The 12,863-nt window shown below is 45.2% G+C and overlaps 1 protein-coding gene across 5 annotated transcripts in view; it reads left to right on the top strand.

Annotated features, from left to right (window-relative positions):
* Positions 1-12,863, top strand: part of FAXC (failed axon connections homolog, metaxin like GST domain containing) — a 73,802-nt gene that overhangs the window by 25,909 nt on the left and 35,030 nt on the right. For all 5 annotated transcript variants that reach the window (XM_068551424.1, XM_068551422.1, XM_068551420.1 and 2 more), the window contains one exon: positions 5,681-5,904. In XM_068551424.1, coding sequence (XP_068407525.1) covers positions 5,681-5,904 — 224 coding nt within the window. The remainder of the gene's footprint in view (positions 1-5,680; positions 5,905-12,863) is intronic.

Here is a 12,863-nt window from a genome sequence, read left to right on the forward strand (position 1 = left end):
CTCTCCCTGATTACAGCTCGATTGATGTGGTCCCTTCTCCTTTCTTTTTTTGTCCCCCTCCACCCCTACTTTTAGACGTAGCGAGGACTCCTGTTTGGAGAGGCTAATCTAACGCCTGTGAAACGTGGTGAAATTACAGAAGCATATCATATGCTCTCGCACCCTTGAGCATTTAGAGTACAAGTGAAAGATGGCAAGGAGGTAGCATCACCCAGAAAAGGGCATTCTCGTGGTTGGGAAGGCAATATGCTAAGACTCATTCGTCAAACAGTAGTTTGCCATGGTTTGCAGTTTCTCACACATGTACTAGTAGTCATTTCTGCTATGGGCCAGGCCTCATGTTAGGTTCTAATGAGGGATGTCTTCGTTAAAACATCAGAGGTCTGCTTTTCTTTCCTGCCTTCCTAATCTGCTTTAAAAATGTCTGAACAGGGTTTACTCTTCTGTTCTAAGATAATCAATATTGAAAAAGGAGAAAGCCTCTTCGACCTCATTTTGTAGGAGAGACCAGATACATCAGTTGCGATAACGAAAATGAGTATCAACTTCCTGAGAGAGGCTCTCAGAATGAGAAATTATTTTAACTGCTCAGCCTGGTCTGGTTTCCAAATTGGCCTTCCCCGTCCTCTCCAGTTAATAATTCCTGATTCCTTGTGCAGTGGGCCTCTTCCCAGTGGAGAGTGAAGAGGCAGATCCCAGAAGAGAATGGTGGCAGCCCCTTCTTCTTCATTCTCCATAGGCATCTCTCTTTCCATTTCTCTGCGTAAATATTGTCAGCCCTTAGAAACACTACTTAGCAGAGGCTGGCTCAGAAGTGAAGGCTTTTCATTCAATCGATAATTCATTCTTTCAGCAGACTTAGTGAATGGATGACTACCAGTAGCTGGCACTGTGCTGGATGGGGGCGGGGAAGCAAGGTGACGAGATGCTGTCCCTGTCCTCAGATGGCTCACAGGGGAGGGAGGCACCCAGCTTGCACAGTGGCCAGCGCCGGGGGAGTGTTTGAAGAACCGAGGCCAGGCAACCAGCACCTGCTGGAGCGACGCGGGGAAAGCTTCCTGAGGAGATGGTGCCACAGCAGAATCTAGGGCCAATCAGGGTGGCTGGCGAAGGGGCCAGGTGGGAGGGGAAGATGAGGATGTCCAGGCAGAGGGGGCAGCAATCTGCCAAAGTTTAGAGGCAAGAAAGTGGTGTCTGGGGGGGGGGGCATGTGTAATTCTGTGTGGTGGGTGCACGGGAGGTGATGCAGGTGTTGGGGTCAGGCTGTGGGGAGGGATGGGAGGCTGGCGTGCCAAGCTAAGCAGCTATGGGGAGTTAATGAATGACTCAGAAGCAGCGAGGTACCATTCAGTTTGTGTTTTAGGAGGCTTCTTGTGGCTGCCTCGGGGGAAATGGATTTCCGGAGGGCCTTGAGGGGCTGTCAGGAGCCCTGCAAGGAGGCCACTGTCCTCAGGGTTGAGCAGTGATGCAGCCTGCACTGCAGTGTTAACTGAGTTGGAGAAAAGGGCAAAGCCACAGGGTGACGGGCCGTCAGGAGTGAGGCGTGCGGAGCAGTGAACAGGAACTCCTGGGGTTCTTTCTGGTTTGGGTGAAGAGTAGCAGAATTGAAGGGAAGGAAGAGGACGAATCCAACTTTGGAAATGTTGGTCTGAGCTCCCGAAGCTCCTTCACATGGATCCGTGGACCTCAGGGCAGAGGTCTCATGGGCAGTCCTCACTTTGAAATCATGGGTGTGAAAATTAGATCACCCCATGAGTGACGTGTAAGAAGGTGGAAGGAATAAAGAGAAAAATCTTGGCAACGTGGAAGAGGTGAGAGGAAAAGCAGTAGAGACGTAAGCTAAGGGACAATTCTAAGAGGATGATAGTGTTGGCTGCTGCCGAGAGTTCAAGAAAGGTAAAGATGGAAAGAAAATGTATTTGAGCTTTGCAATAAGAAGGGATTGTTGACTCGGACGAGAGTGGTTTCGGTGGAGTGGTGGGGATGGAAGACCCACCACGTGGAGAGTTTTCAGGAAGCTTGGGTGTGGGAGGACGTGGATTAGTGGCTGTTATGATATGGAAGCATGCATGAGTGATGTCTTTGACCTGTAGAAATTGACTTGACCTTGTCGTTTATACACACCTTATGGGGCTTGACCCTGGAAGAGCCTGCCTGGCCCTCATTTGCTTCTCTTCCCTGATACTGGCCTGTAATTTGGGGCACAGGGAGTGAAAGAGAGGAAAGAAATAGAGAGCAGGGTGGGAAAGAGAAGGGAAGAAGGCCAGACAGTTTCTGAGGTTACTTCTAGCTGCAAAATTCTGAATCAACCCAGTGTTTCTTCTGTGCCCTGCATCCGAGCTGCTAACGCAGGTGGAGAACCTTACACCATTGCATCGGGGCCGGGAGGTGTTTCTCTTCCCTGCTCAGCTGTGTGTGCCCAGACAACAGCTGCCTTTTCCCTCCCCACCTGCTCCTCTAACCCGTCAGTCTTCTCAGACTCTCTCCCCAGTGCTGCGTCCTCGTCTTCTGCCTGTGCCCTCATTTCCTGCTCTCAGAGGAGACCAAGTTCATCAGGCTCCCGCCTGGAACCTCTCTGCAGCCCCTCACATCTCCATCTCACAGAGAGCGGTGTCCCTACTTCTCTCCAGGCTGGCCCTTCCAGCCTGGCCTTCTAGTCTTCTCACTTACCCTTGAACTAGGTTTCTCCCAAACCACTCCTTACCCTAGAGACTTTCTGAGGCGACCTCAGCCCCTCTCACAGCTTTGAAACTGCCACTGCCTTGAAACTGCCACCGCCATGCCCCTGCCCGTAAATTCTTTATCTTGAGTCTAAACCTATCTTGTGAATTCTCAACCCTCGGGACGTCCTCCCTTGGAGGTTCCATGGAACCTTCAAATGCAACAGGTTAATTCATCTTTCACCACCTAAATCTGTCCCGCCTCGTGTATGCTGGCACTGGCTACCATCCACTCCAACCATCAGCCTGGGAGATGGCTTCCTCTGTGGTTTCTCCACCTCCAGTCCTTTCCTCACCTTGCCACACATCTGAGTATGTTTCTCGTCTGCTTAAAACCTTTTGGTGGTTAAACTCTGCATTCTGAATAAATCTTAGCCCCCTTTGCATCAGACCCCTCCTGACCCAATCCTTGCCCACCCTTCTAGCTTCAACTCTTACAAACTCCCTCAGGCATCCCGGACCCCACCCGCCCATCCTGAAGTTCTTGCAGTTCATAGAGCAGCCAGGGCTCTTCATGCACTTGCCTTCTGCCTCTGCTTCATGCCTGGTGAACTCCTGCTCATTCTTCAAGATCAGTTGTGCTTGTGATAAAGCCCGTGCAATTTGTCTACAAAGAATGTATTCTTTTTCACGTCAACCTGTCCGTTTACAGCCACCATATTCCTCATTTTTATGCCTTAGATGCTTCCTGGATGCTATTATTACCTGGTCATACTTAACTTAGGATAATTTAGTTTTATTCTCAGATCACTGACTTCCAAAATAATCAAGGATGGTATAGGCTTTTTATTGTGAATTTAGATCTAGTACAGTTAGAATCAAAGTGCTGATTATTCTAAAGAAATGTGAAAATTGACACCCTCATTACTGCAGGTATAAAAAGAAGAGCAAATAGAAAAGCGTTTTGTTTGCATGTTTATAAAGAATCTATTAGAATAAATGAAATCTTTTATATCAAAAGTGTTATTGACTCTCTACATATTAATTAGTCACCATTGCAATGTACTTTTTCCTCTTTTCAGTCAAAATTTCTTGCCTCCTCAATACTTCATTTTGAGATCCTTACAAAAAGAGGTACACAAATATTTCTAATAAGATTTGTAAGCATCTTTTAAAAAGCTAATAAAGAAGAGTTGTGGTTGTAGTACAGAGTATGTTGAAATTGGTTGTGGGACTTTTCAGTAAAAATCAGGAAGGCTTAAAAAAATGAGAGAAATCTTTTTTTTTTTTTCTTATTTTCATACTCAGGAAAGAGCACTGAAAAGAATCGAACTATATAAAATGATCAAAATTTCAGGGCCTTCTTTTCCGCTTTTGTTTCTTTTTCTTGAGGTGGAAAGTAGCTACAGTTGGCCATCAACCCTTGCGTTCTCTCTGTAAAAAATATTTTCATTCCTCTGATGTTTTCCAAGTGACCATTACTGCTGTATCAACCAACAGTGGGAGTAGGGATGACTCCAGTACAGCTTTTATTGCTCACTGTGAGGAAAAGCTAAAACATCTTCTGCCTGTACGCCTACAGCTACGTTTTTCTTAGCCTTCAGTAGGAAAACCTTTTAATTTCTATCTACCAACACTATGAACCATAAAAACATTCCTGCGATTGCCCAGGTTCAGAGAACAACCTCAGCAAAGGCCTGGGTGTTGCAACCAGCATAGCACACGAGCAGGGAATAGCTGCTTAGCTGTCCACACATATACGCAGGAGCCCCTGGAGGGGTGGGTGTTTGCCACGAGCACCGCCCAGATGGGAAGACTGATCCAACCACGTTCCTTTGGTGTTCATGCTCGCTCCAGGGTCCTGGAGAACAAACCGAAGCAGAGAGCTGCCTTTCTGGAGAATGAATCATTTATGTACTACTTATAATTTATATGGTTTATAGTAAACATAGACAGCTGTACCTATTCCCTGATCCTGTCAAAAAGGCAAAAAGATTTCTTTTTAAAAGCTCCTTTGATATCAGGAAATATAAAGTGCATGCACAAAGTGTACAAGACAAAAATGTGCAGCTTAATTAATTAACACAGAGCATAAAAAAGAATAATGCCATCTGCAGTAACAGTGGATGGACCTAGAGATTATCACACCAAGTGAACTAAGCCAGACAGAGAAAGACAAGTATCATATGATATCGCTTATATGTGAAATCTAAAAAAAATGATACAAATGAACTTATTTACAAAACAGAAATAGACTCGCAGACATAGAAAACAAACTTATGATTATCAAAGGGGAGGAGGGATAAATTAGGAGTTTGGGATTAAAATCACACACTACTATATATAAAATAGATAACCAACAAGGACCTACTATATAGCACAGGGAACTATATTCAATATCTTGCAATAACCTATAATGGAAGAGAATGTAGAAAAAGAATATATGTATATAAGTATATATATATATTTATAAAACTGAATCACTTTGCTGTACACCTGAAACTAACACAACATTGTAAATCAACTATATTTCAATAAAAATTAAACAAAAAACCCCACAGAGCGCAGACCTTTGTAACCATTACTTTGATCAAGAAAGAATGAAGCCAGCACCCCAGTCCTTGCCGCCTCCTTCCCGATGCCCCCCACCCCGCCACGCAGGTACTCACTGTCTTGTCTAAAAGCCTTTTAAAGTAGGTTTCTACTTGTTTTCTGTGGGGCTGCCTGAGAGAAAGCAGAAGCATGGCCTTGTGGGCTGGGGGATCTGCAGGCAGCTGCAGTTTGGTGGGATGGTAGCATGGCAAGCTATCTGCATTTGTCACTGTTTCTCCCTCAGGCCCTAAATCCAGGCATGGACTAGAGTCTGTTGTAATATCTGCCATGCAGACTGCTCTTTGGAAAAGCTGCAATGATTCAGTCCTCCAGAGTGTGCTAAATTCCCAACCCCTCGCTGGAAATTGACTCTGTGGACCTGCTATGTATCTAACGCACAGTAGTAACTTGTTTCCACGCAATTGCAGGACCTTAGCTTATTGCCAGTGGGTGGACAATCTCAATGAGACCCGGAAGATGCTCTCTCTTAGTGGTGGCGGTCCCTTCAGTAACCTGCTGAGGTGGGTCGTGTGCCACATAACGAAAGGAATCGTGAAACGCGAGATGCACGGCCACGGCATTGGCCGCTTCTCAGAGGAAGAGATTTACATGCTGATGGAGAAGGACATGCGGTCTTTAGCAGGGCTTCTGGGTAACGTACCATGTCTTCTATTCTATATTTTCTATCCTTACTTTTTGCATGATTAGTAAAGCACTGTTAGTTTACTGACTTAAAGTTTTATTTTTGTTCGTTTCTTTGCTTCCACATGTAGGCTGCAGTCGCACCATTTAACCAAGTCCCCTAATTTTCAGGAGCACATGTCTCTCTTTTTAATCACTAGAGCATGACTGTTTCTAGTGTGGCGAGGCCTCGTGTAAAGAGAACATGGAACATGGTGTAGCATTACTAACTGGCTGTAAGTGATGCTGGCGTTTCTGAATGTGTTGTGAGCCAAGGGGGATTTTGAGCAAGGAAGCTCTTCTGTTTATAAACAGGTCAGGGTAAAAGGCTGTTTATAAACACGTCTGCTCAGAAGATTCGACTGGGTACTGTCAACATCAAACTAAGAGAGATGCTGACCCAGCCCGAGTACACGTGCGACATTTGACATTTTCTCACCTCTTTCATTTCCCTTTGTAATCCGAGTCCTCCTCTTATTAACATGTTCTAACTCTTCTGATTTTGTATTTACTGCACCCAGTGGGTTTAGCTGTGTTGGGAAGCCTCTCAAAGAGAAGCACAGAGCGGCATCTGTTCACGGGTGGGTGAGGACGCTGAGCCGGGTGACACGCCCTTGCTCACCTGGTCGGCTGGAGGTGGCTGGGCTGATGTGACTTTGTACTGGACAGAGTTTGCGTCTCAGCTCTGACAGATCACAAGCAGATCATTTGAATTCAGGAGCTTCAATGTGTGGAAGGATGGCCTCTCCTGGGAACAACTAACGTACACGGAGCCAAGGTCATAGGACCTAGTCCTTCGGGGCTGCTGATTTTGTCTGGGGACAGTGGGTTTTCACCGACCCTCTCTCAGTACCCTCATATCTATTCTGGAGCACACTAGGTACTTCACCTCCTCCAGGAAGCAGGGGTTTGGGATTTGTTTTGTTGAAACCTGCCTGGTGCCGAGGAACTGGGGGCTGTGCTGGGTGTAACCACCCCTGTGCAGGGTGACCCACTCTGATGGGCTCCTTCATGCTCTTCGCTCCACCTACTGGACCTGGAGTCCTCCCCTGAGCCTGGCCTGCGGGGGGAGAGCCCAACAGGGCATGCAGCTCTTGGCCAGCTTTGTCACGTGGGGGGTTTGACGCCGCTGGGCTCCTCCTCTAAATAGACACTCAGGAGCCCTGCCTGGCTTGGAGGTTGACGCTGTCTGGACCTCCTGGTGCTTTGCCTCCCTGGGCCCAGGTGGGCCTGCCGGATGTAGGTATGATGCCTCGTTCCTTTGGAAACTCTCAGCTTCACACAGAGCAGGTGCACAGAGGGCCGTTTCCTCCTAGCAGTGGCTCTGTCTGCTCCTGGCTTCCTTCCCAGCTCATGCTGTTGGGAGCCCCAGAAAGCCAGGAGTGGAGACCCTGAAGTGATGACAGCTCATTTCTAACAACAGTGCTTGTTCCTTAACCAGAGCGGGCTGATCCTCTCCCTTCTAGAGCATTTTTGGTTGGGAGAACCTGGGGGCAGGGTGGTAGCAATAATAACGATAACGCCAGTGTCTCTGTGGTATTTAATGACTCAGAAAAATGCTTCCACCCCAGTGACGGTGAGATGGGAGACAAATGAATCACTGGTAGCTAGGCTGTCAGTGGCAGGTATTCACAACAGCATCCCAAGTCCAGGTGGTTTTCTAGGATGAGAGACTGAGTGGGTTACTTGCAAAGCTGGATTTTGCTAGAGTTATATTCTGTATGGGGGCCCAGGGAGCAGTCTAGCTTTGAACTCTATCACAGGAGAAGCACTTCTTCTGCATTTGGGGAGGGAGAGGCTCTGGGGCCGAACATCATAGTTTTTCTTACTAAATGAGGCAGAAAGCAGCTATTTCTCCCTTCACCCAGGGTTATAGCTTGCTTTTAATGTCCAGCTGCCTAAGAGACTCAAAATGCAAAACGACTTTTTATTGAGCTATTTCAAGATTTGGGGAAATTGTCCAGGGATGTATTTGACTCATTAGGATAAATTAGTTATTGCTGTTTCAGTTCAACTGACTTCAGTGATTTGACACCTTCTACGTGCCAGGAGCTGGGAGATTGAGTACAAAGATGAGTTAGAGCTTGTTCCCGCTCTCAGGTGCCTATAGTCGAGTGGGAGGGATGAACCTATAAGCCAGGAGCACGCAAATTACAGCCCATAGCTGGTGGCCTATTGTTGTTGTTGTTTTGTTTTTTTAAATGGCCTGTGAGGTAAGAATCATTTTTTTTTTTAAAGTGCTTCTATAGCACCTTGGTTTTTGGTTTTTTTTTTTTTTTGTAATTTTATTTTATTTATTTATTTATTGCTGTGTTGGGTCTTCGTTTCTGTGCGAGGGCTTCCTCTAGTTGTGGCGAGCAGGGGCCACTCTTCATCGCGGTGCGCGGGCCCCTCACTATCGCAGCCTCTCCCATTGCGGAGCACAGGCTCCAGACGCGCAGGCTCAGCAATTGTGGCTCACGGGCCCAGTTGCTCCGCGGCATGTGGGATCTTCCCAGACCAGGGCTTGAACCTGTGTCCCCTGCATTGGCAGGCAGATTCTCAACCACTGCACCACCAGGGAAGCCCCAAGAATCATTTTTACATTATTAAAATGTAAGGAAAAAATCCAACAGAGATCAAACGTGGCCTGGAAAACCTACAGTTTTTACCATCCGACCCTCCATTGAAGAAGTGGTTACCACGCACAAGTGCACAAGTCAGGCTGCGGTAGGGCCCGTGATAGAGGTCTGTGCTCCCAGGGGCAAAGAGGCAGGAGAACCGTGCAGGGCTGTAGGAGGAGAGGTGGCAGCTGTGTTGGCTCAAGAAAGTAAACAGTTGTCCCCATGCAGAAAATAAGGAAGGATCTCCCAGGCAAATCACGAGAAAAGGAGTCCTGGGTGAGGGGCATTTTGGGATCATGGTTGAAATGAAGATCAAAAGGTAGTTGGGGCCATATTATAAAGGGTAATAATTATCATGCTCAGAGATGTATACTTTATCATACAGGAAACATGGAGGTGTTGCAGATTTCTGAGTATAAGAGAGAAAGAGCCATGTTTGTGATTTTAAAAAGTGGCTCTGTTGGTGTCTTAGAGGAGGGATTGGTCCAGAGGTGTAGCTGGTAAAGAGAGACTGAAGACAGGCAGCGAATATCTATGGATGTAGTTTAAAAAATTCTAATTAAATTCAAATTAAAATAAAAAATTAAATTTAAACTAAATAGAAATCAGTTAAACAAAATTAGTGAATTTTAATTTTGGTGTATTAAAAAAACTCTACAGCCAGATCAAGTAGAAACTGAATAGAAAATATGATTTGATGATATAAAATATATTAACAACATCGATTATGAATGGCTAGGAGGAAAATCATAATTTTCTCAGTACTGAAATGGCATTTGAAAATGAAATTCAGGATCCATTCCTGATAAAAACTCTTTGTAAAAGACTAGTTCCTTAACTTGAAAAAAGGGTGTCAAGCCAATAGCAAATGTCATATTTAATGTTGAGCCACTAGGAGCACCTGCAGTAAAATAAAGTACAGAACAAGGATGCCCGCTCTCATGTTATTTAATGTACTTTTGGGAGAGCCTGACAACATAGTTGGACAACATGAAAAAATGATTATCTTCATGTCGGAAAGGAGGAGTCAAAATTATTATTTACTGAAATTAAGAGATTAAGTAGCTAAAATAATGTAGAATCAGCTAAAGTTATAACAGATAATGGGAGTGTCCAGTAAGTTTGCAAAGGTTACAAGCATGCAGACATCTATAGTTTTCTTGAGTATCCCAAATAAGCAATTAGAAAATATAATTTAAAAAATCCACTCACAATAGCAATAAAAATTTAAAATATTAGAAATAGAATTTGTCAGAAATATTTAGTACCTAGAGAAATAAAAATAAACAATCCTAATAAGAGAGAGAAGGATTTTTAGAAAATGGAGGGTGTACCTTGATTGATTGATTGATTCACTCATTCGAGAGTGATGACCCGAGAGCCAGAGGCAAACCCCAGCTTCCTCACTAACTAGCTCTGAGACCCTGGGCACATTTCTTAACTTCTCTAGGCCTCAGTTTCCTTATGTTTGAAATGGGGACAATCACCACGAGAAGACAAGTAATACATGTAAAGTGCTCAGAACGGTGCCTGGCATGTTGGAAGCAATCAAACAACAAGCAAATTAAAGTACAAGGAGAAGAGGAAATTCAGGAAGGAGAGGTTCAAGGTGCTGTGAGAGCTGATAAGGGGAGTCGCCTAGTGGTCAGTGCTAGTCCCTGTTTAGTTCTGCGTGGTCCCCTGACCCCTCTTTTTTTTTTTTTTTTAAATAAATTTATTTATTTATTTATTTATGGCTGAGTTGGGTCTTTGTTGCTGCGTGTGGGCTTTCTCTAGTTGTGGTGAGCACGGGCTACTCTTCGTTGCGGTGCGCAGGCTTCTCATTGCGGTGGCTTCTCTTGATTCGGAGCACGGGCTCTAGGCACGCGGGCCTCAGTAGTTGTGGCATGTGGGCTCAGTAGCTGTGGCTCGTGGGCTCTGGAGCGCCGGCTCAGCAGTTGTGGCACACGGGCTTAGTTGCTCCGCAGCATGTGGGATCTTCCTGGACCAGGGCTCGAACCCGTGTCCCCTGCATTGGCAGGCAGATTCTTAACCACTGCACCACCAGGGAAGCCTGACCCCTCTGTTTAAAGAAGAGATACCCTCCATGTAGAAAGTGCTTGATTGTCACCTCAGGCAAGAAGGGCACACATTGTCTATTTCCATCCTCCTCCCCAAAGGGTAAGAGTCCGAAGAGCATGAAAGATGTAAAAATTAAAAACAAATGGTTAGGTTTTGGGAAGCAGTGTGGGTGGAGGCAGGCAGCCTCGTGGCCGCACAGGAGGGAGTTCTGGAGTCAGATCCCTGGGCTCAGACGTTGGGCTCCACCACTTGCCAGCTGTGCAACTTCACATGAATAACTTAAGGTTTTTTCACCTGCAAAATGGGGGTCGGAACCTAGAGAGTGTGAGGACTAAAGGTGATAATTTGTGCAATATACTTACTACGGTATCTGGCACATAATAAATGCCAAATAAGTATTAGCTATGACCATTATCACTTTTACAGATTTTGTGTGTAATACAAGTTCACTAGGAACATTGTTTTCTGGGGAAAACAATGTTTGTGAAGAAAACCTTTTTTCTGATTTTTAAATTTATTAGTTAATTATAGAAATTTGAGGGACTTCCCTGGTGGTGCCGTGGTTAAGAATCCGCCTGCCAATGCAGGGGACACAGGTTCGAGCCCTGGTCCAGGAAGATCCCACATGCCGCAGAGCAACTAGGTCTGTGCGCCACAACTACTGAGCCTGCGCTCCGGAGCCCGCGAGCCACAACTACTGAAGCCCGCATGCCTAGAGCCCGTGCTCCACAGAAGAAGCCACCGCAATGAGAAGCCTGCGCACCGCAACGAAGAGTAGCCCACGTTCACAGCAACTAGAGAAAACCCGCGTGTAGCAACGAAGACCCAACGCAGCCAAAAATAAATAAATACTAAATTTATAACAAAAAAGTTTAAAAAAATAAAAATATCAGAAAAGTATTTTAAGAAAAAGAAATTTGGTAAGGTTCAGAAAAGCATAGAGAAGGAAGATGAAGTCCTTAATCTTATAACGTACTGCTAACCACAGTTACCATTTTGGTGTGTATCTTTCCAATATTTTTATGCGTAATTTTGAATCTTATATACGATTACCTGTATTATATATGTATGTGTATTTGTGTACACACACATATATAATTTTCCAACCTGTCTTTTCCCTGTTTAATATATTGCACATATTTTCCTCTATTATTAAGTATTCTATACCATGCAATTCTGTGTGCCTGGTATCACAGTTGATGCCATAAAAGCTGACTAAGATTCATCGGCGAAACTCTGTTTTGCCCTGTGCCTCGCTCATATTTCTGTCCTATTGTTATTAATCCTGAGTCTACAGGTATGCACGTGAAGTGGAAGGAAAATAAGACAGAATGAACATAAGAAATATGTAGCTGTATCCCTCATTAGCATAGAGATCCCCAGCTGTGGCCATTAGAGATGAGACTAAAGTAAGAATAGAGGATGGAATCTGGTATAAAGTGACAGCACCCATTTGGCTGATGAGGAACCCGAGGCACAGGAAGGTTGAGTGACTCGTCCACAGCCGCACCAGTCGTAAAAAGTGGAGGCAGGAATCAAATCCAGGCTGTCTGACTCTAGTCCCCTGCTATTTTCTGGCCCGACAGCTACCCTGCAGTTCCTTGGGAGCTGAGACTTAGAGTGGAGTGTGTGTTATGTCATGTCAGGATGACTCCTTCAGAGCGTTGTCTGAAGTTGCCAGAACTTTAACTGGCAAGTTAAAATGTAATCTCCAAGGTAATTCTACAAGCTGTTCTATGATGCTGGTCTTGGAGGCTGAGAGCAGCACAAACTGTGGAGACTCATCATTGATGTCCGTTTCCTGGGCTTCGTGAGTTGAAGTCACCCCCATCCTGAGGAGGCTGGCCCCCAAGAGAGATGTGTTAAAACTCCAGGCTGAAGTGTACAAGTACTTGAGGAGAAAAGGTCTCTTTTTCAGGAGCTGTTATTGAAAGAGCCAAGTAATAAAGTGGAATTTGTAAATGAAAGTGAGAAAAACAAGCTGATTTCCAGCGAACTACACTTGACTAATATAAAGTGAAATGCACTTTCCCCTCCTGGTCTGAAGCCTTTTGTTGAGTCATGAAAATGGCTTGGGGAGTCTTTATTTTTCAGAGTCCTTGTTGCCACTGGGTTGGCACATGTCAAAGAGCCAAATCTATTGGTTATTTTAATAAACACCAATGTGTGATCTTGGCTATTTAATAAAGAGGAAAGGGGTGCAAAGCAGTGCTTCCTTTCAAAGGCAGCAAAGTGAGTCACTTGCCGCATGTGCTTCATGTCACCC

This window comes from Eschrichtius robustus, chromosome 9 (assembly GCF_028021215.1).
Source record: "Eschrichtius robustus isolate mEscRob2 chromosome 9, mEscRob2.pri, whole genome shotgun sequence".
NCBI lineage: Eukaryota > Metazoa > Chordata > Mammalia > Artiodactyla > Eschrichtiidae > Eschrichtius > Eschrichtius robustus.